This window comes from Chrysochloris asiatica, unplaced genomic scaffold, assembly GCF_000296735.1.
Source record: "Chrysochloris asiatica unplaced genomic scaffold, ChrAsi1.0 scaffold00010, whole genome shotgun sequence".
Classification (NCBI taxonomy): domain Eukaryota; kingdom Metazoa; phylum Chordata; class Mammalia; order Afrosoricida; family Chrysochloridae; genus Chrysochloris; species Chrysochloris asiatica.
Window position 1 is genome coordinate 30,199,068 of NW_006408528.1, and position 23,585 is coordinate 30,222,652.

Sequence of the window (23,585 nt, forward strand, 5' to 3'; positions counted from 1 at the left end):
GTATGCTGAGCAAATAATCCGAAAAGCTAGAGGAACAGAAGATACTGCTTGAAAGAAAGACCAGCAGGAAAAATCAAAAACAAAAATGACAGTTTGATTGACTACCACAATAACAAGCAAGTTCTACTGATGAGGGAAAGTGAGGATAAAGCAGCAATGAAGATGTGAGCTGAGTTTGACCACATTCATTAGACTCCTGTCAACCTGGAGTATGATGAGATCTAGTTGGCCAGCAGTATTGTGACACCTGGGGACTCCTGATCCCAGGGATAAGGACATAGTCACAGAAGGCTAGAGCAGAGAGTGAGTGTCCAGCTGATAGGAAATGAGGGGAGATGCACAAGAACACCCATACTTGCAGATAGTACTCATTTGACCTAGCTTCAATGGCTGGATGATCAGAACTCAACTAGAGGAAGGAAGAAAAGAAAAAAAAAAAAATTAATTAAGTAAACAAGTGTGATTTGCCACAATTTGATGACCTTGACCTATACTTATGGATGTAATAACTTAAAATACCAACCAAGAGGGAAGGAATCTTCACAACAAGGATCATTCCCATCCCATCTTACACAGGGTTGATAGGGGTGGGCAACTTAGACATTGGCTACCTAAAACGAGGGGGGAGCTATAAAGGCACAAAGTAACTGGCTTTCAGAGGGTGCGGTAGAAGGTAGAATCTCCACTGAGTCGTTTTCAACCTGTCTAAACGGGGCTGGTGAAAGGAGATGGAGATAAGACTCTTGTGGTTCAATAACAAGTAATTGTTATCATGACTGATTACAACTGTTGCAACTGTAAAGGTAGACACGTTGCAGCAAAAAGAATGAGTGGAGTAGTTGATCTTTCAGTCCAGGAGCAGAGGACACAGACCACAAAGGGAGAAGATCAGGAGCGGAGTGTGGCAGATGGAGTGGCTGAGGATTCTAGACTCAAGGAAGGAGAGGAGCTGTGTGCTGGTGGTCAGGGGGCAGGCTTGCAGGGTTCTTTGGGTGTTTAAATGATTGCATATTATTGAATGTTTTGGTGTACATCCAAAAAAAGGAAAAAACCCAAAACAAAAAAACAGAGGGAACAGAAGCAAATACTATTGTTGAATGATGATGCATGGAGGGGATTGTGATCATTGCAGTGAAACAAAATATAATAGGATGAGTGTAAAGCTGATATTCTCCCATGTAAACTATCACTCAATTCACAATAAAAACTTAAAAAAAAAAAAAAAAGAGTTATCATGGTAAAGTGATGACCACTGATTTTATTATTTATACAAATTTGGTGTGTTGGTTGATAACACTCTTAATTTTCTGTTGCAGGAGCAGGAGAATCTGGAAAAAGCACTATTGTGAAACAAATGAAGTAGGTACACAACTAATTTAAAATTTTAATATTTAGAGTCTCTCTACGCATTTGACCATTCTTAAGCATCTTTGGAAAAGCTGATTGTAAGTTTCTTCTAAATTGCAGGTAGTGACAAAATTGTCATCTTCTCTTTGCAAACATTGTTCCTATCCCTAAGCAGAAAGAATAATAGAGGAATAATATTTATTTTCCATTTTTCTTTTAGTTTTTTACTTTCAAAAGGATAAACACTAAAATACATTATTTAAATGTATTAGTCTGAGAATGATCTATGGCGTTAGTATTGTATATGTTAATAATTTTTATTGTCAGTCAATGATTATTATGAATTAGTAAGAAAACCATAGTTTTAATTTTATTGGCATTTTGTGTACCCACAAATGAAATGAATATTTAAAGTTATTATTATCATGGATTTATTTACTCTGTTTTCTATTAATGATAAAATGAGTAACCTGAACTCCTTACTATAGAAATAATGGATTAAAAAACTTAGAAAATTCAAGAATGTAGTGCCCAAATGAATAAAATGTTGATTGGTAGCTATAGGTAAATAAGTGAAAACTAATTTTAAAGAACAAGTGTTTCTAAGAGTCAAGAATGGTAATGATTTTAGACTCTCTTCTTATTTTTTTATCCTTTTTTTCTGTTTGTTCTTCTATCTTAGCAGTATTGAGATTTGTCTTCCAGTTCACTGGTTCTGGCTTCCAACTCTTCAGTTCTACTCCTTTGCCCTTTCAGTGTCTTGTCCATTTCTGATATTTTATTATTAATTGTTTGGACCTCTTGTTTGATTACTCCTATAGCACTTTCCTGATTTCTTTCTTATTTTCCTTGACCCCTCTGTGGAATATTTGAATTTGTCTGCATATCAATCTTCTGAATTCCTTCTCAGGCAGATCCAAAGCCTGCCCTTATTCTAGTGGGGAGTCTATGTCTGCCTCCACCTCATTTGTCTCAGTTACTCTTTTCTATTTTGGGACATGTGTTGAGATATTTTGTTGTTTTTTCTTGGACCTTTTCAGTAGTTATGTGGGTTTTTAGTGAATAAATGAATATATATTGCTCCTGAGTGTCTCCAGTAGATGTGATCTGGAGCTAGGCTTCTCTTTTCACATGTAATGCCTAGCAGCTGGTATTGGCTCCTGTCCAGATGGTGGACTATTATAGGGAATTCTTGTAGCTTGACTATATGGGCACAATTGCTGTCTCTTCTTGGGTAAGGTAGGGGGAGAAAGCTCTCACCCCCAGGAAAAAAAAGTGAGACCAAAAGGACCAAAAACAGAAACAATATAAAAGCAGAGACAAAAAACCACCAATCAAAACCAAGAATAGAACCGTAGCTGTCCAGTAAGTAGCCTTTGCTGTGCAGGTCCCTTGGGACCTCTTCACTGTGCCATGAGAAAACTGTGGGCACAACTCTGGACTCTTTTGGGGGTGCGCTCCCACCTGCCTGAAGTGCCCGGGTTTGGCAGTGAGGATGTGACAAGGGAGAGGAGGATGGAAAAGTATATAGTCTGCCACACCTCTTTTTCCAGTAGCTCTGTGGTTTTTTTTGTGCTGTGTCACTGTACCAGCCTGGCTATGGCCAAGAATGGCAATGATTTTAAAGTCAATTTTTAATTTTAATTCTGTGACTAAAGATCTTGTTCACTGAGACCTATCATGAGAGAAAATGCTCCCAATTAATGATGCCATTGTCTAATTGCAATCTAAGTTGCTGGTTTTTTCTTTTTTCTCAGGAATATGTCATGTAAATTCCATATCATGGAATTTACATGATATGGAATCATATAAATCAATCAACCATATCAACCAATATTTCAGACTCACTTTTTAAATCTTCTGCATACATCAGCTTTCTCAAGCACTCTGTTTACTAATTCATCTATATCTGCACACAAAATTTTGACTTTTACTCTTGTGTCTAAAAAACAGAGTTCCTTTATCTTGTTCACTAATCATTCTATTATCAAGTTCATGAATCCATCTTTTCACTCATGTTATGGTTCTGGTAGCATAGTGGTTACGTGTCGGGTGGCCAACCTCAAGGTCAGCAGTTCAAAACTACCAGCTGTTCTGCAGAGAAAGATGAGGCATTCTGCTCCTGTAAAGATTTACAGCCTAGGAAACCCTGTGCAGGGTCACTATGAGTCAGAACCGACTCCATGGTACTTAACAACAACAACAAATAGTACCCTAGAATTTTCCATTAGTTTCCTTTAGGTTACAGTAATGTTAGATTCTTTCATCCTTTTAACATCTCCATTCCCTCTGAGCTGAAATGCAATGAAAAAAGAAATGATCAATTATTTGGCTGTATAAATATTTAAAATTTAAATCTATTTTACCATAAATAAAATTAAACAAAAAATGGAAAGCTAGAAAAAAATCTATAATAAATATGACTAATAAATGATAATTGGCAAACATAATTTATAAAGACCTATAGATTGCATAGAAAAAGAAATGTAAATATTTTATGTTGTTGTTGTTGTTGTTATGTGCCATCGAGTCGGTTCCGACCCATAGAGACCCTGTATAGGGTTTCCGAGGGTGTAAATCTTTACGGGAGTAGAAAGACTCATCTTTCTCCCGCGGTGCAGCTGGTAGTTTCGAACCGCTGACCTTAAGGTTAGCAGCCCGATTCGTAACCACTATGCTATAGTCATTACAAATAAGGCATATAAGAAAGTACTAATATGAGAAAATGCTTATGTTAACTGGAAAATAGTGATACAAAACAGCATGAATATCCTTATCTCTCAACTTTGAAAAAACAATATAAGAAAATGGAAAGACATACCAAATCTTCAAAGAAATTTGCTATTAACAGTGAGATTTAAAATTTACATTGCATATTAGCTTTGACTATTGCTAGACTTTTCAAGTTTTCTGTAATGAACCCATGTAAGTTTATTATTTTAAAAGAATGTATCCTCTAGATACTACTGCCTTTTTCTGTCTTTCATTTTTCAATAGCATCTTAGAAGAATAGACACCACATGTTCCCTTAATTTCCCACTTTCTATTTATTATGTAACAATTTCTGTTATACTTTTGCTCCTAGTGCCTCACTCAAATTACTCTTAACAAAGGTCATTTATGATATCATAATTTTAATTTCCTAAGACTTGTTCATAAATCTTAATCATAATTCCACTTGACTCTTTTATTGAGCTTTCTCCTCTTCCAACTTTCCTTGGCTTCTAGGATAACTCTCTCTGTTCCTGATTCTGTCTCCTTCATTCCCTGATTCTTTGTATCTTAAATGTTGGTTCCCTAGCGTTTGCTTTGTAAAGTCACTTTTCTGCTTGTTCACCATTTTGATAAAATGAAACTTACCAATGTCCAATGATTTTTACTATCATCTCCAAGCCGAGTCCTCCAAAATCTTCCTTTCAAACTCAGACATTTTGTATAAAAGAGCTGGATGTATCTACCATTATAGTCCTGGTGGGGTGCTATTGGATAAACATTGGACTACTAAGCCAAAATTTGTTGTTCAAACCCAACAGCCACTCCTTGGAAGCCCAATAGAGGGTCACTATGAGTCAAACCTGACTCAATGGCACTTACCACCACCACCACCATAGTCTATAAAGCGACTGCTGTCAAGTCGATTCCAACTGAATGCTGTTGTTGTTGTTAAGTGCTGTTTAGTTGATTCTGACTCATACTGACCCTGTATAGGATTTACAAGGAGAAAACCTCCAACCTTGTGGTTAACAGTCTAGTGCTTATCCAGAAGTGCCACACAAGGATTCAGAATATTGCTCCTTCCAGTTTCCAATATTCTATTTTTACAGGAGTACTGTCTTAGCTTTCTTCCACAGAGCACCCTTATATTGAAGTTAGCAGTGCAATGCTTAGCCCATCACAGTTGCTGTTACGTACTGTGGAGTCATTTTTTACTCATAACGATTGTGTATAGGGTTTTGGAGGAGTGACTAGTGGGTTTGAACCTCTGATCTTTCAGTAACAGTCTAGTGCTTATCCTACAACACTATACCAGGAATATGTTGTTAAGTGCCATTGAGTCAATTCCAACCCATAGCAACCCTGTATAAGGTTCCCAAGGAGTACCTGGTGAGCTTGAATCACTGACCTTGCAGTTCAAATGACTTTGCAGGCTGACACATTAGCCCACAGAGCCACACCAGGACTCCACACCAGGAACATAAACAGATCCAAATAAGAATAAACAACATTTTAAAATATAGCTTTAAATGATCTATTTTACTTATTTATTTAATTGCTTAGGTAGCAAGACAAACATGATCAAGTTGAAAGTGGAAATGTAGAGAACACTAAGTAGTAATTATAGCTACTGCTTTTACTTTCCTCACATCAGAGTCCTCATCTTGAGAGTTTAAAAAACTTGGGAGGCAATCATGCTGCTTTTTCGCCCTGTGCTAAAGCGTCTATGTTTATAAACACAATACAAATCCTTATAATATGACATCCACAAAAAGATGCCTTAGTGGGTAGGAAACACTTCAAAAACTCTAAGGAAAACATAGTGAGCCAGTACACATTATGCAATGAAGATGCAATAGAGTGTAATTAACAAGCACAAAGGTTTTAGCCTTTAATGGGTAAATCTATTTTAAATTATTACTTCAAAACTACTAGCCAAACCTTGAATGAGTGGAAGGAAGAGAAGAGTTCAGCCAAATAGAATGTCTGGACATTTAAACTTTGAGAACTCTCTGGCACGTACACAAATAAAGAAATGACAAGGGATTTAACAGCAGGCAATTACCTACAGTAAAAAAGATGCTTTTGTTAATGCCATAAATAGAAAGCAGGCACTCCTATTTTCCAGCATGTATTAAATGATAGGAAAGGACATGAATGTTCTATTAAATCCTTCACTTCCTCTAAACATCATGTTGTAAACATGGCACAATTTTTCAGAACATTGTATGTATCTTTGTCCTGGAAATCTGGAAATTATCTCTTGAACAACAGTAAAATTTCCAAGTAAAATGCTCATGAGTTATCCATATTAATGTGATTTATCTAGAACAAGCTCTTAGTTATTTTCATATTTGTTATGGGAAACTCAGAAAGACAATACTGTTTTAAAAGATAATGAGAATATAAACCCAAAGGCAAAATGTAACTTAGATTTATCACATGCTTTCAGATAAAATTCTTCCTTATTTAAAAAAACTAATAGATACTGTAATGTTACACAAGGAAACTGTTGTTGATGTGCTTTAGTGTTACAAACACTCCTTCAATTCTCAAAAGCCTATCATGTTTAAATTATAGGATCATCCATAAGAATGGCTACAGTGAGCAAGAATGCCTGGAGTTTAAAGCAGTAGTTTACAGTAATACATTGCAATCCATCCTGTCTATTGTGAAAGCCATGGCCACCCTTGAGATTGATTATGTAAATCCCAGAAGTACAGTAAGTATTCAACTCATGGTAATTGTATATCCTCTAATGGGGTTGGAGCTCTTAAAAGTATAAGACTTAATACATATGTAGTCCTAAACTATACCAAATATTTAGTAATATGAAATATCTGTTTTGAAACTATTAATATCAGTTAGTATAAGATTTTTCCATTTTCCTGTATATAAAATTTTCTTTTTGAGTGTGTGCTATAAACTTAATAAAGCTAATAGCTTTCCTTGTAGCCAAGCCTAATATCAAAAGTTTCTGCTAAGTGCCATTGAGTCAGTTACAACTCATAGGGATTCTGTATAGGATTTCCAAGGAGCAGCTGGTGGGTTTGAACTGCCAATCTTATAATAATGGAGATCATCAGAGATCCAATAACAAAGGTTTCAGAAGAGTGGTAGGAACAGAATCCAGGAATACTACAAGGATAAAAGTAGACACAAATCAAATCCCCAGTTTTTGATTTTTATGACACCATGCAACACTTCTTGCTCTGACTTTATCCATTTGGAACTAAGTCAGATCTGGCAAGTTTAAAGAATACTGTTCTTCAGACTCCCAAGAAGACCCAAGACTTCAAATACCAGCCACACCTTACCTCTGACATGTTGTTATTGTGTTTATTGATAGGTACCATCTAGTTAGTTCTGCTCACAGCAATCCTGTATAGGGTTTCCATGGAAAAGCTGGGTTCAAACTGACCTTGTAGTTTGCAGTCCATTGCTTATCCTACAGCACCACACTAGGACTACTACCTCTGACCTACTGCCTGCAAATTAAGAGATGCCTTCTGTCTCCCACAGGAAAACAACCATAAGCTCAGAAATAAGAGCTTCCTCTCTCTTCTGACCTGCTGGCTTTTACACTCCCTCAGACCCCAGCATTTGCTAGAATTCAACAGAAAGTTCTATATTTACAAATACAGCTTTATTATTGACACAAATCAGGATCAGTATAAATAAGGGACTCATAAGAAGAGGCCTTGATGCAGTTATTCAGTGCCACCAAGTCAGTTCTGACTCATAGCAACCCTGTATAGGTTTTCTGAGTCTGTACACAAGTAGAAAGACTCATCTTTCTCCTGAGGAGCAGCTGGTGGGCTTGAACTGCTGACTTCGTGGTTTGCAGTCCACTAGTTACCCTACAGAGATACTGAGCTTCCCTCAGGAGAGGGCTTGTAGTTGTTGTTCAGTGCCATGGAGCTGGTTCTAACTCACAGCAACCTTGTATTGAGTTTCCAAGGAGAGGCTGGTGAGTTTGAACCAGCCACCTTGTGGTTTCATACAAAGGGTCATCACCTTCTTGAAAGCATATGTTTTCACCAATAAGGAAGCACATGAAGATTTAGTGTTTGGAGTTTTGTTGGAGTCTCATTGTGATTAAACAATGATTAAACTCCAGTTCCTCTCCCCTGAGGTCAGTTGATAATCATGAGGTGGTCTTTCTGCTCTAACCAGTCCCTCTGCTCTGAGATCAAGTATTATCATGAAGTGTTTTTGAAATCATGAGGTATTCCCCAACGAGGCTATTTAGCCTGGCCAACTGCAGGCCAGAGAGATTTAAGGTGTTGGTGGGATGCCATTTAGATTCCTTATTGAAGGCACTTAAATTCCAAGTTTCGTTCTGTCTTTTTTAAAAGAGATTATCTCTCAGGAACCAAGGACAAAGTTCAATCAAGTTCACTGGGAAAAGTTAATATAAATCCACAGGCCCAATGTAAACACTAAAGACCACTGTGATTTTTGTGCAGAGCTTTAATGTGCCTCACATTTGAAAGATTTATCTTTCCTGTATTAATTTATGATATTTGATTATATCCAAAGGAGACTTTAACTCTACTTCCCAATACATTTAGTCATCAATATCAGTAGTAGAGGAGTCCTGGTGTGGCACTGTAGGATAAGCACTGGACTTCTAACTATGAGGTCAGCCACTCAAACCCACCAGCTGCTCTTCAGAAACCCTACACAGGGTCGATGTGTGTAGGAATTGACTTGACTGTACTTAACGACAACAACAGCATCGATATTGTAATCTTATCAACAAGGGAATGTTTAACTTGACATTTTCTTAACTTATTAAAATATCCTCTTATTCTTCCAATGTATTTTCCAAAAAATTTTGGAAGTATGACTCTAAGGCTCAGAATGAGCTCCCTGAGTTTCTAGGCTACCTGAAAATCGTAATAATCATGTGGAATATCTGGGTGACTTATAGAGAAAATATGTATTTCACTTTTTATGCAACATACAGAGCTAATCAAACTTAGGAGAATGAACCATACCAAAAGTACAACAATCCTCAGGCTTTTCCAAATGCAATATAGGGAAAAAAAGCTTTTTTAGGATGCCACTCAAACCCCACAGAGCTATTTGTAATACTTGAAGCATTATTGAAGAAAACTTAGTTTCTCTAGAATGTTGTAGTTGTGCAATGCCTTGGAATCAGTTCTGACTCATAGAGACCCTTATAGGGTTTCCAAGTAGCAGCTGGTGGGTTTGGACTGCCGACACTGTGGCTCGCAGTCCAGTGCTTATCCTACAGCCCCATACCAGGATTAGGTCTGAGCTAATTAGGAAGCAGATAACATTCATTTCACTCACTTATTCATTAAACAATATTTAAATGACATGACTTGTGTGTCAGAGTCTACACCAGGTCATAAGGTTATAGAAGTAACCAAAACAATAGAATCTTTACTTTTATGTGTTTATAATCTACATGAGCCATGGTGTGATGCTGTAGGGTAAGCACTGGATTTGTGACCACAATATCCATAGTTCAAACCCCTCACCATCCACTCTGAAATTCTATACTGGGTAGCTATGTGTCAGAACGTACTTGTTGGCACAGAACAATAGCAACATAATCTAATAGAAGAGATACTGAATAAACAAATAAATATATACAGGTAATAATGAGTTCTATGAAGACAAATAAATGATGGAAGAAAGGATGGTCAGGGAAGAAATCCTTAAGGAGGTGATATTTGAGAAGGTATGTGAGTGAAATGAGCAAAGGAATCGTGGGAAAGACAGGAGGGAACAGTAATTAAAATTCTCTGAAAGGTTCTTAGTGAATTCAGAGAACAGCAAGAACAGTAAATCTTGAGATGAGAGTAGAAAGGGAGATAAAAAAAATTTGATTGGGAAGAAAAACATGGGTCCAAACATGTAGTGGCTTTTCAGCTTTTGGCTTTTGATAAGACATTTGGGATTCTGTTTGTTTGTTTTAACTTGCTTGGTAATTATTAACGTTTGAATGTATGAGGATAGAATAATTAATAAGACTTCAATTTTCAAAGGATCAGTTTGGCTGCTCTTTGAAAAACAATTTTATTGTTTAAAAATGAACAACTTAATGTTATTCTTGCATAATTTAATAATTTAAATTTGATTGGTAAGCAATATTCCTTAAAAACATAGAATTTGATTCTTTACATTTTGATTCGATCCCCTCAATAACTACAGAAGGTATCCAAAGACTTGAAATGCAGCATTCCAATAAGATATCACATCTCTTCAAGAAAAAATCCTGCATATTGTTAAGGATTCTTAACTTTGACTACGTCACCTGGAAGCGTTAAAAAATATCTTTACAAATCTGACACCCAGAAATTCTGACTCATTTACTCTGGGGTGGAATCCAGGAATTGGTATTATGTTTTTAAGTGCCTTGTCAAAGTGCTTTAAAAGGTGCAGGCACAGTTGAAAATTGTTGCCATAGGCTCTATTTTGTATGCAATAAATTAAAAAGCCAAAAGTCTAAGAGGATAAAAATGACATTAATAGTATGTCTTGCCTTTTGTGGAGGTACTGCTATCAAAAGTGTTGCTGGGAACTTTTAACATTTAAATGTTTAAAGTGAGGTGTAGTCATGATATCTATAAAGATAAAGTATACTTAAAGTAAAAATTATGAAACAAAACAGTACATTTGTTTGATTTCTCAGCTTTTCTGGTGCATAATTTTTTAATTTTCCTTTTAGTGACAAAACTTTCTGAGCACTTGTTTCATTACTTCAGTTGTCCAAAATGATAATTTAAAGTCATAGGCAGGAAGCAACTAAAATGTTGCCACCAAAGATGAGTGGGCTGCATTCCACTGGATTTGCCGTTCTCTCTATTTCACTAATTGAGAAGAAGGTTTAAAATTTTTGCTCTCTGCTGATGCAAGAAGATGAGGTCAAGCCCTTGATTTTGACCATTCAACAATTGATTGAAAGATTATCTGATCAGTTTTATTTTGAAAATAAAATCTGATTTTGAAAAAGGAGGCAATACGTTTTTGGTGTTTTTTTTTTGTTTTTGTTTTTTCGGTTTAACAAGGTATTTCTTTAACTTTTATTTTCTATGAAAAAAAGGCCATTTTTTAAAATAAACTGGAATGAATTTGTAGTCAAAGTAAAATGATAAACAAATTGCATCAGGAGTCAGGAGGTCGTTATTGGCCAAACTTAATTGGTAGTGACCCAACATTGCACAAATGGGTTTGGGTTTCACTCCACTTCAAAGTTTATTGTCTTTAATGGTTTGAGTAACTTAAATGAGAATTAATGCTGCTGTGAGAATTATGTGACATAATATATGTGTGAAATGTCTTATAAATAATAATAATGATAGTATAATCTAGAAAGAGTATGAACTTCAGAGTCTGAAGACCAGGACTGAAATCTAGATTTCTCCATTTCCCTGGACCATTATGACGGTCAATAATTTAATTCCTCTGAACCTCAAGTTCTTAATCTTCAGAAAATTGTTTTCTTCATAAAACTTTTGTTTATATGTTCAAATAAACTTTGGGATATATCATTTAATCAGTACATTTCTATTTTCTTCTCTCTGATCATCTCCAACAATCATACCTGCAGTCCTAACACAGTGCTTGCTTTCTCTCCTTTTGTTACCCTATCTATTTGTACCAAGGGAATGAAATCAAGAACACTTAAAGGGATTAAAAAAAACAAAAACAAAACATATCTCTATGTGTTGATCAAATTGCTTGCCATTGTTTATCTATATGAATACAACAAGGTGCCTGAAGGCAAAATATATTCATACTGTTTTCACTACAATTTCAGACTATACAATGTTTTGTTTTTACGTTTTTATTGTGAATTGAGTGACAGTTTACATGGGAGAACGTCAGCCATATTTCGCTTCATTTCAATGATTATAATCCCCTCCATGCATCATCATCCAATAGTATTTGCTTCTATTCTCTCTGGTTGTTTTTTTTGTGTTTTTTTTTTTTTTTTTTTTTTAATGTGTACCAAAACATTCAGGAATATGCAATTATTCAAACACCCAAAGGGCATACCCTGTAAGCCTGGCCCTTGGCTGCCAGCACAAAGCCCCTCTGCCTCCATAAGTCTAGAATCCCCAACCACTCCTCATGTCTGCCTACATCTCTGGCATTGTTGCTTCTCTGAATAAAGTCCCATAAATCACTCCTGCTCTTCTCTCTTTATAATCCCAGAGTCCCCTGCTCCTGGATGGTGAGATCAACCATTCCCCTCGTTTTACTACAAAATGTCTACCTTTACAGTGGCAACCATCACAATCAGTTATAACAATTACTCGCTATTAAACCACAAGAGTCTTAACTCCATCTCCTTTCATTGCTCCTTCTAAACTCCATGGAGATTCTGCCTTCCCCCTGAAACACCCTCTGAAACTAAACTCCCATTTGAAAACTTGTAAGCCAGTCATTTCATGTCTTTATATCCCACCTCACCCCCCTATCCCCATTTTAGGTAGCCAATGTCTAAGTTGCCTGTGTACAGAGGAGATGGGAATGATACTTGCTGTGACAATTCCTTCCCTCTTGGTTGGTACTTTAAGCTACAACATTCATAAGTATAGGTAAAGTTCAATAAATTATAGCAAATTGCACTTTTCTTTTCTTTCTTCCTTTAGTTGAGTTCAGATCATCTAGCCATTGAAGCCAGGTCAAATGGGTACTATCTGCAAGTATGGTTGTTCTTGTGCATCTCCCCTCACTTCATATCAGATGGGCACTTCATTCTCTGCTCTAGCCTTTTATGGCTATGTTCTTGTCCATGGTCTCAGGAGTCCCCAGGTCTCACCATACTGCTGGCCAACCAGGTCTCACCATACTCCAGGTTGACAGGAGTCTGTTGAATGTGGTCAGACTCAGCCCATATCTTCATTGCTGTTTTCCCTCCACTTCCCCTAATCAGTTGACCATCATGGTCACCAGCACGATTACATGCCTGCTCTTGTATTCCCTTTGAGTTTTAGTCTTGGAAGAGGGCTTGCCCTGAAGTGACTTGATTGTTTGCCTTGATGGCTTACCTGCAGACAAATTGCTTGTTCTTGTAGTCATACTATACATTTCCATTTTATTCAATATTTTAGTTGATGTCCTCTATTTTTCCTAAATATATCTAAAACTATTTTCAATGGAATACAAAGTACCAAATTAGACCAGATTCATAAGCACTTTACTCCAGAATTTTGATCCTCTAATAATGTGCAAAGATCTGGAGTCAGAAAACCAAAAAGGAAGATCACACTCAGCATTTCTCAAGCTGAGGGAACTGAAGAAAAAAATCAAGAAGGATTCTCTGGGCAAATTGTTGAGTTATACAGAAAGCATCAAAAGAAGATGGAAGGAATACACAGAGTCACTGTACCAAAAGGAAAGGGTTAATGTTCAACCATTTCAAGAGGTAGAATATGATCAAGAGCCAATGATACTGAAGGAAGAAGTCCAAGGTGCATTGAAGGTATTGGCAAAGAATAAAGCTCCAAAAATTGATGGGATGAAAACTGAAATCTTTCAAGAAAGTAAGGCAGCAATGTAGGCACTCATTCATCTATGCCAAGAAATTTGGAAGACAATTATCTGGCCAACTGATTGGAAGAGATCTGTATTTGTGCCCATTCCAAAGTCCCATGACCCAAATGATTGCAGAAATCATTGGACAATCTCTTTGATATTTAATGAGAGTAGTTTTACTAAAGTTAATATAGAAATGGATGTAAGCATACATTAACAGAGAACTTCCATAGGTTCAAGCTGGATTCAGAAGAGGATGTGGAACAAGGGATATCATTGCTGACGTCTGATGGATCTTGGCTGAAAACAAAGAATACCAGAAAGATGTTTGCTTGTGCTTTATTGACTATGCAAAGGCTTTCAGTTGTATGGATCATGACCATGATAAGCTATGGACAACACTGCAAAGTATGAGTATTCCTGAACACTTAATTGTGCTCATAAGGAATCTGTACATGAACCAAGAAGCAATTGTTCAAACAAAACATGGGAACACTGAATGGTTTAAAATTAAGAAAAGTGTGCGACAGAATTGAATTCTTTCACCATACGTATTAAACCTGTATTCTGAGCAAATAATCTGAATAACTGGGTTATATGAAGAAAAATGTGGCATCAGGATTGGAGGAAGACTCATTAACAACCTGTGATATGCAGATGATACAACCTTGCTTGCTGAAAGTAAAGAGGACTTAAAATGTTTATTGATGAAGATCAAAGAGTACAGCCTTTAGTATGGATTGCATCTCAATGTAAAGAAAACAAAAATCCTCACCACTGGACCAATAAACAGAATTTGTATCAACAGAAAAAAGATTAAAATTGTCAAGTACTTCATTCTTCTTAGATCAACTATCAACACTCATGGAAGCAGAAACCAAGAAATCAAATGACGTATTGCATTAGGCAAATTTGCTGCACAAGACCTTTTTAAAGTATTGAAGAGCAAAGATGTCAGTTTGAGGACTAAGGTGCACCTGACCCAAGCCTTGGTATTTTCAACAACCTCGTATGCATTGAAAGCTGGACAGTGAAAAAAGAAGACCATAGTAGAATTGATGCCTTTGAGTTGGTGTTGAAGGAGAATATTGAAAGAACCAACAGATCTGTGTTGGAAGAAGCGCAGCCAGAGTGTTCCTTGGAGGCCAGGATTGTCACACTTTGTCTTTCGTACTTCAGACATATTGTTAGGAGGGACCAGTCGCTGGAGAAGGATATCATGTTTGGTAAGGTGGAGGGTCAGAAAACAAAGAGGAAGACCCCAGCAAGATGGATTGGCAAAGTGGCAGCATAAATGGGCTAAAGCATGACAACTACTGTGAGGTTGGCCTGGGACTGGGCAATGTTTCGTTCTGTTGTACATAGGGTGGCTATAAGTCTGTACCAACTCGATGGTACCTAACAACAATAACAATAATTGCGCTGGACTACCAGATGAGTTTGAGCCACATGGTCAGTGGTTCAAAACCACCAACCACTTCTTGGAAACCCTGTATAGGGTAGCTATGAGTTGGTACTGATTTAACAGCAGTTAACAACAATAACTCAAAGTTATATGTACCAAAGTATCATTAATCTTTTTGATATCAAACTCAGAGTTTAGTGACATAAGCCAAAAATGACAATTTCCATCTCTACTATTGTTTTAGTATTTGCATGGGAGAACTCTTCTTGCCATCAGTTGGTAATTATAAGGAACTTTAGTTCTATTTAACAGAAAGTATTTTGAAATGGTGTTCAAATAAATCATTACCTAGAAGAATGAAACACCAACCATCCAAGGATCTCTGGGAGCGTAGTGGTTACGAATCGGGCTGCGAACCTTAAGGTCAGCGGTTCGAAGCTACCAGCCACCCCACAGGAGAAAGATGAGGCTTTCTACTCCCGTAAGGATTTACACCCTCAGAAACCCTGTACAGGGTCGCTATGAGTCGGAACCGACTCGACGGCACTTAACAACAACAACAACATACCTTAAAGAAGAATATTTTACCCAAACACATGCTTATCCTTCTCACTCTAACATTGCTCTAGGAAGACCAACGACAACTTTGTGCTATGGCCAATACCCTGGAAGATGGTGGCATGACACCTGATCTGGCTGACATAATAAAACGACTGTGGAGAGATTCAGGAATCCAGGCCTGCTTTGAAAGGGCATCTGAATACCAGCTCAATGACTCAGCCGCTTAGTAAGTAAATACATTTTGACAAGAATTATAGTTGAAATATTTAAAACTGCAATTATAATTCTGCATATTCTGCATTTGTAAATACAAGCTCTTGGCTGTGTATTTCATGATACTAAAAATAATAATAATAAAGCAAAAAAATAGAACATAACATAAGATATAAAACATTTAAACAAGGGAGCGTTGAGTTAACTCACTTTGCAGCTATTTGCCCAAAAACTTCTCTATATTACATATAACTTCTCCAGATTAAAAAGAATCCACCATTTTGCATAGTACTCAATATAGACACAAATTTATGTCAATATGCTCAACACAAATCAACATATACCCTGAGTTTTGGGGTTGTTTATTTCATCTCTACTCATGTTACCGAAATTTTATCTTAAAAATGAGTGTATTCACTACATATGCCTTTGAGAGTCGGGTGGCTCCATTAGCTAAACACTGGACTGCAAACAACAAGGTCGACAATGCTTGTCCATCAGATGCAGTGTGGGGCAAAATTGAGACTATCTGCTCCCACAAAGAAACACGATACTGTGTCACTATGAGTCAGAATTGACTTGATGGCACTTAGTAACAACATATGCCTTTGCTCCACTGGCTTGATGAGCATGTTACAGAACTCAAGAAGAAAACAATGTACTGATTTCCAAAATGTTTACGTAGTGTGGGATTCTTTTTGAGTTCCAAAGAAGATTCTATAATTTTAACAGCTAATGTTGGCTGTGTTAAGTGCTATGAAGTCAGTTCCTACTCATAGTGACCCTCTATAGGGCTTCCGAGGAGCGATTGATGTTTGAACCTCCGACCTTGTGATTCAAATCTACCTTGCAGGCCAGAGCTCATCCTACAGCACCACACCATGACTCCTTATTGTTGTCAAGTGCCGTCAAGTGGGTTTGGACTCATAGCCACCCTATATAGGGTTTCCAAGAAGCGGCTGGTGAATTTGAACTGCCGACTTGTGATTCAAACCAACTTTTCAGTCCAGTGCTTTATCCCACAGTGCTATACTAGGACTCCTCAGTTAGCACAAATTCAAAATCTTATTGCCATTGAATTGATTAAAACTCATAGTCACCCATAGGTTTCAGTGTCTGTAAATTTTTTCTAGAGCTGAAAGTGGCATAATTTTTCCTGAGAGCAGCTGGTGGATTTGAACCGCCAACAGTCCCATACTTTGTCTACTGTGCAGCCAAAGGGAAATTAGGAAGCTGTGCTATTCTTGTCTCTGATAAAGGGGTGAAATGACATCATTCTATGATGGCAATCAGGGGAATCCAGGAAAATACTTAAGTTGACTTCATAGTTTACTTATTGGGGTCAGATAATGTGCTGTGGTTCTGTAATATAAACACTGGACTAGTAATGGCAATATCAGTGGCTGAAACAGTGTGCTATTTAAAAAACACTATATGCTCTAACAACTAACATAGACTTCCTAGGAAAATAACTGCTTTCATAAACGGCTCACTGCCTAACTATATTTTCATAATGAGCTCTCTTGTAGCATAGTAAAACATATATATATTGGTGTGGCGCTGTGATGGCACCTCAAGGTCTTTTGAACCAGAAAGTCGTCAATTCAAACTCATGAGTTGCTCCTTGAAAACCCTATGTAGGGTCATTGTAAGCCACCTACTTGACGGTATTTAACAATAATATAATAAAACATTGTTTTTCCATACAAATTTTGGAGATTACCCACTGTCATTTAGTTGTTGGTAAGTGCCATTGTTCCGATTCATAGTGACCCTGTGTATGGTTTCTGAGGAGTGGCTGCGGGGGCTGAACTGCGGATCTTAAGGTTAGTAGTCCAGAGCTTACCCTACAGGGACACACCAGGGCTCAGTCATGGCTAGAGTGTTGTTAATTGCCATGCAGCTGGCTCTGACTCATAGCTACCGTTATAGGGTTTCTAAGGTTTTTAAAGTCTTTGCAGGAGCAGAAAGCCTCATCTTTCTCCCACAAACCATCTTGGATGTTCAAACTGCTGACTTTGTGATTCCCAGTTCCATGCTTATCTCACAGAACCACCGTGCACTTCACCCATGGGTCTGTTGTTAAGTTCTTTCATGCCATAAGTCAATTCCGACTCATAGCCACCCTATACAGGGTTTACGAGGAGCAGCTGGTGGGCTCGAACCACCGACCTGTGGTTTGAAGTCCAGTGCTTATCCTACAGCACCACACCAAGGTATGTTGTTGTTGTTGTTAGGTATCTAAGTCCGTTCCAACTTACAGCAACCCAATATAGGGTTTCCGAGAAGCTGCTGCTGAGTATGAACCACTGACGTTGGGTTCCTTCGCTTATATCATACAGCGCAACTATAATGTTAATTTTAGCTTTGTTTATTTGCTTCTACACCTAAAATATATTTTACATTGGGATCATTTAACAGAAAAATCTGCTCTTCATGTTAAACACAACTGAGCAGTATACAGTTGCAGCCATATTGTGAGAACCATCATAATGCAATGGTTTGAGACTCACAAGATTGATTTGTAAGGTAGTGGAGTAGACGGGGCAGTGTTTCGTTAGGCTGTGCATAAGGTTGCTATGAGTCGGTACTGACTCGATGGCACCTAACAACAAGAGTACAACATGAAAACTGATTTTTCTCACTGTGTCTCAGAAAGGATACACTTATAATCCAAAAAGTAGAATGCTAACTGTTTTCTGTCCTTGTTTTTGTTAAGTGCCTTGAGTAGGTTCTGACTCATAGCAACCCTGTTGTCGAGGTCCTATGCCCGGGAAGTGTGGGTGTCACGAAGAAGGGAGATCTAGCGGTGAAAGTGATAGAGAAAGAGAGAGAGGAAATATATACAAAAAAGACAGACACACAGGTATGATGCCAGGTAGACAGATCTGCAAACATATTGCCTAGCATTGCCCAGCATTGCACAGCATTGCCTGCAGAACTTACTCTACCTCAGCCTTTTATTCTCTTTTTTAGGGAGGGATTTATTACAAAGGAAGGATGTAATTCACTCAGGGAGGATGTCACAAAGGGAGGATGTGATTAAGACAGGATACGGAACTGAAAAGTGATTAATCACTTAAAACAGGACATAATGATTCACAGGAACAACTTTTAAGATATTTTCATAGTTTTTCTTAATAATCTAACATTTTATTTTTACAGAAAAAAGGTTCAATCAAGCTGTTATATTTTAACTTTTAGGCTTAAATGATCTAGAGTAGCAACATGTGGTTTCTTAAGGATACATAACATAAAGCAAGGTTCCTGAAAGGAGCCAAATTGTCTCTGTACACTTTGCAAACTTTTGTTTGTGAGCAAGATCTCAGGCACCGGGCTTCATTTATCTATACCTAAAATGTTACATTGTTCTTAATATTCCTATATACTTTCAGAAGGAAGAAAAGCATCTGGGTTAAACTGATTATATTCAGAGGTGGTTTAATGGGGCTGCCACTGATCAACCCAAGGTCTGTGTATGTTGTCCCCAGCACCCTGTATGGAGTCTTTGAGGAAGAGTTGGTGGGTTTGAATTCCTGACTGTGGCTCACAGTCCAGTACTTATCCTACTAAGCTATCAGAGGTCTTATCCTCTCTTTAGAAACCCAATATGGAGTCACTATGAGTCAGAACCTAGCTGAGGGCATATAACAAGAAGGAGCTCTGGTAGCTTAGTGGTTACGTGTCAGGCTCCTAACCTCAAGGTCAGCAGTTGGAAACTACCAGTTGTTTCTGCTCCCGTAGAGACTTACAGTCTCAAAAACACTATACAGGCTTACTATGAGTGGAAACCAACTCCACAGCACTCTACCACCACCACAACAACAACGACAGCAGAGTTAGGAGTACTGGTATGGTGCTTTAGAATAAATACTGGACTGCAAACCTCTAAATCCTGGTTCAAATCCACCAGCAGCTCCTCAGAAACCCTATACATGGTCTCTCTGAAAGGGATTGGACTTAATAACAAGTAACAACAACAGCAATTAGGAAAGGAAATGTTGTTGTCACCATAAAGACCCAGTTGATACAACCCAATTGAAAGAAAAAGGGCATGGTTGTTGCAACTAGATTTTAGTTAAGATTTCATGGTTTACTGAGAACTCCTGGTGCATCACTGTAGGATCAGCACTGGACTCTGAACCACAAAGTCAGCAGTTCAAACTCACCAATTGCTCCATAGTACAGAATCAATATGAATAGGAACTGACGCGAGGACACTTGCATCAATACTATCACGCCATTTTCAATCATCATGATATTTTCAGTCATTTCATATACATGTGAGAGTTGGACAATGACTAAGGCAGATCATAGAAGAATCGATGCATTTGAGTTAAAGTGTTGGAGAAAAATATTGAAAGGACTATGGACTGCCAAAAAAACCCAACAAATCTGTGTTGGAAGAAGTAAGGCCAGGATGCTTCTTAGAAGCCAGGATTTCTGACATGTTATCAGGGGGATCAGTCCCTTGAGAAGGACATCATGTTTGGTAAAGTGGAGGGTCAGAAAAAAAGAGAAAAACACCACCAAAAGGTTAAATGACACAGTGGCAGCAGCAATGGACTCAAACACAGCAGTAAGTGATTCTGCAGAAATGAAGTGTTTCATTCTGTTGTTCATAGAGTTGCTATGAGTCAGAACTGTTTTGATGGCACCAAACAACATTGTGATATTTAAATTCTATATGCTTAGAGAATTAGTATAGACTTCCCTAGGAATAATGCTAGTTTTACATGATAAAACAAATTCAGGTATATTTAAATGATTTGAATCATATTTATAAAAGGCCTGTGGTTTAAGTTTTAGATGACATGCTTTAATACCCAAAACCTATATTTGTTTATTAAAACTAACATTTTAAATGCAAATTTGACACTCTGAAAATGCTCTGCTTTGCTTGAAACCATGTTTACATGCAAATAAAAATACATTAACATGGGGGCATTCCAAAGGTTTATATATTTAGTTATCATTAAAATGAATTTAATCTCTATTTTGACAGGTGTGTTTATTTTATTCTTTTGTGTTTTTTGGGGTTTTTTTATTCCTTCAAGAACCAACTAACCAACAGTTTACCATTCATCATATGCAGATTGAATCAATAGGAAATTCATGCAGGGGTTTTTCTCAGAACAGAGAAAATAAGTAAACTAGGAAAATTTGCCAATGCATTCCTCTGATGTAATACTGATTTAGTATGTTTTGTTTTTAAGCAAAATTGATCTTTAGAAGAATAAAAAAGTGAGGCTGAATTTTCCTGTGATGCTCATACATGTATATGTCCGAGGTTTGATTAACTGTGTTTCTTGTCCAGAATCCCCTGGAGTCTTTTGTCCATTTTTAGTTTGTTTCAGCGTAAAACTGAAAACATATAAAAGCAAATCAATTACTTATATTGTTGTTGATTTTTTAAAAAAAAATTATAACAGCTTTGTTTTTTTTAAGACATTGTATTAGACACTAAGACATAAGACTATCTAATTTAATCTCTACACAAATTGACTTTTGGATAATGATTAATATGTAGCTGGAGTCTAGCTCTCAAATTCTGTCCAGAGGGTAATATGCTCATTTTGCTTTCTATTTGTGGTGCTATGGATTAAAACACTGGACTACAAGATCAGTTTGAACCACAAGGTCAACAGTTCAAGCTCACCAGCCGCTCCTTGGAAACCCTATACAGAGTTGCTATGGTTGGAACCAACTCCAAGACACATAACAACTACACATAACAGCTATATATGTAAACTTGATTTAATTCAATGATCCAATTTATCATAAAAACCTTTCCTAGCTATTGTAATTTATACTACAATGTTCTGCAACAGTCCAGCCACCAAACTCTTATGAACAGAGTTTGGAAAGTACTAGTATTTAGTCAAGTATTATTAATGGGTAATCAAATAATAATTTATTTGTATTGAATCCTGGTGTATTCAAATACAAAGTTAAAAACATATATGCTATTTGTTTTTGTGTGTGTGTGTTTGTTTTATAATAGCTACCTAAATGATTTAGACAGAATAACAGCTCCAGGGTACGTTCCAAATGAGCAAGATGTTCTACATTCTCGAGTGAAGACGACTGGAATCATTGAAACTCAATTCTCCTTTAAAGACTTGCATTTCAGGTATGACCAAGTGGCTTTTCTAACACTCATTAGAAGTATGCATCAAGCTTAACATTTACAGAGGAAAGTTTTAACTCATGCTTAGGAGCAGGAGGTTGGTGGGCATACCCATTAGCTGCATTTTGCTTTCAGTATCACTGCCCTTCAGTGCCCTCCTCATCCCCTCAACACTCCATAACCCCTCCTCACCACAACCTCCTTCATCTTCCCTGCCTCAGGGATACAGTGCTAAACTCTTGTCTCCAAGAAAAGTGGCTGAGTCTTGAGCAGAGGGAAACTAGCATGCATTTTTCTTTTATTTTGGGGGTGGGGGGAAAAACACCTAAGCCACAGGTGTGTTCCTACTCTCCCGTTTGTATGAAATATTCTTATTAGTTTCCTTAATTAAAAAAAATACACACATAATTCAAAAAAGAATTATTTGAATATGATACCATTTGCTAGAAGTACAGGCCTATTATATAAGTTGTTTTGGGCATGAAAATGAGGCAATTATATTCATTGTTGTTGCATTATCAAACCCTCCTAAAAATCCAGTTTCAAAATCATTCATTTACTAGAGCAAGAAAAGGAAATCCATACTATAATTGAAAAATGGTCTTTAACACTTAAGTGCCTCTCCCTACACATTGTGAGTAAGGTGGATTATTAAGTATTAAAATCAAGTTGTATATGTGCCCTTTAGAAATGTTAAAATTCAATATAAATATTAATAAATCATTCATGTTTGCAATATAAGAAACATTGTTAAAGAACAACAAAACCAGAGAAAAAGTGGCACGTATTAATTTCATTCGTGAGGAAAAGAGAATCGCTGTTTCAGTAGAATAAAAGCTTTTACATTTTTTAAAATATAAAAATTATTTATATATGCTATTTAATTAGAATACCTATTGTATTGATAACTAGAATATTTTCAAGTTAATAAAAAGAAATATCTTTAAAACATGTAACTAAATTCCAGGCTCATAAATAGCTAAATTTCTGAAAGATGTGCAAAGATCAAATCAGGATAAAGAGACTGCAAAGACTGATATTAATGTCCTCTTGGTGATACCGAATGTAAGAAAATTTTATGTTCAGTGCTGACTTCACTGTTGTAAAGTTCTTTGGCAACTTTCTCTAGTCCCCTGATAGTTGATCCACTTCCTAGAATTTTCCTTTGGGAGTCCCACATTCAAATACTACTCCCCCGTGCCCTTCCTATGCCTGGGAAAGGCATTCTTGACCCACTTCCATTTTTCTCATATACTCCTTTCTCCATTCCATAATTTTCAGTGAAATACTCAAAGGCATCATAGATTAAAAGCTAATTGTGGGCCTGAAGGTGAGTTAAACCAAGGCTACAATCTCAGTGCCCAGTAGCAATGGTGCTTGAGGACCAGTTACATTTTTTTGGCTTCCCTGATTAATTTGTGGTAAAGATCAGATGAGGTAAAGAACTAGCAGATTTAGAACTTGATGTAAGCTAAAATAGTTGGAATTTTCTGGTTTCTTCTGTATTATCTGGATTAAAAGGATAACAAGGGTTATCCTTTTAATTATCCTTATTAGGATAAGCATTGGCGATTAACCACAAACTCAGCAGTTCAAACCTAACAGCTATGCATCAGAATCAACTCAATGGCACTTAGAAACAACAGTGGAATGTACAACCGTCAAACAACACCAGATAGTGTACTGTCTTCT

General features: G+C 37.0%; 1 protein-coding gene across 1 annotated transcript in view; it reads left to right on the forward strand.

Annotated features, from left to right (window-relative positions):
* Positions 1-23,585, forward strand: part of GNAT3 (guanine nucleotide binding protein, alpha transducing 3) — a 75,468-nt gene that overhangs the window by 24,027 nt on the left and 27,856 nt on the right. Inside the window, exons 2-5 of the mRNA XM_006834349.1 lie at positions 1,317-1,359; positions 6,643-6,784; positions 15,619-15,776; positions 21,768-21,896. Coding sequence (XP_006834412.1) covers positions 1,317-1,359; positions 6,643-6,784; positions 15,619-15,776; positions 21,768-21,896 — 472 coding nt within the window. The remainder of the gene's footprint in view (positions 1-1,316; positions 1,360-6,642; positions 6,785-15,618; positions 15,777-21,767; positions 21,897-23,585) is intronic.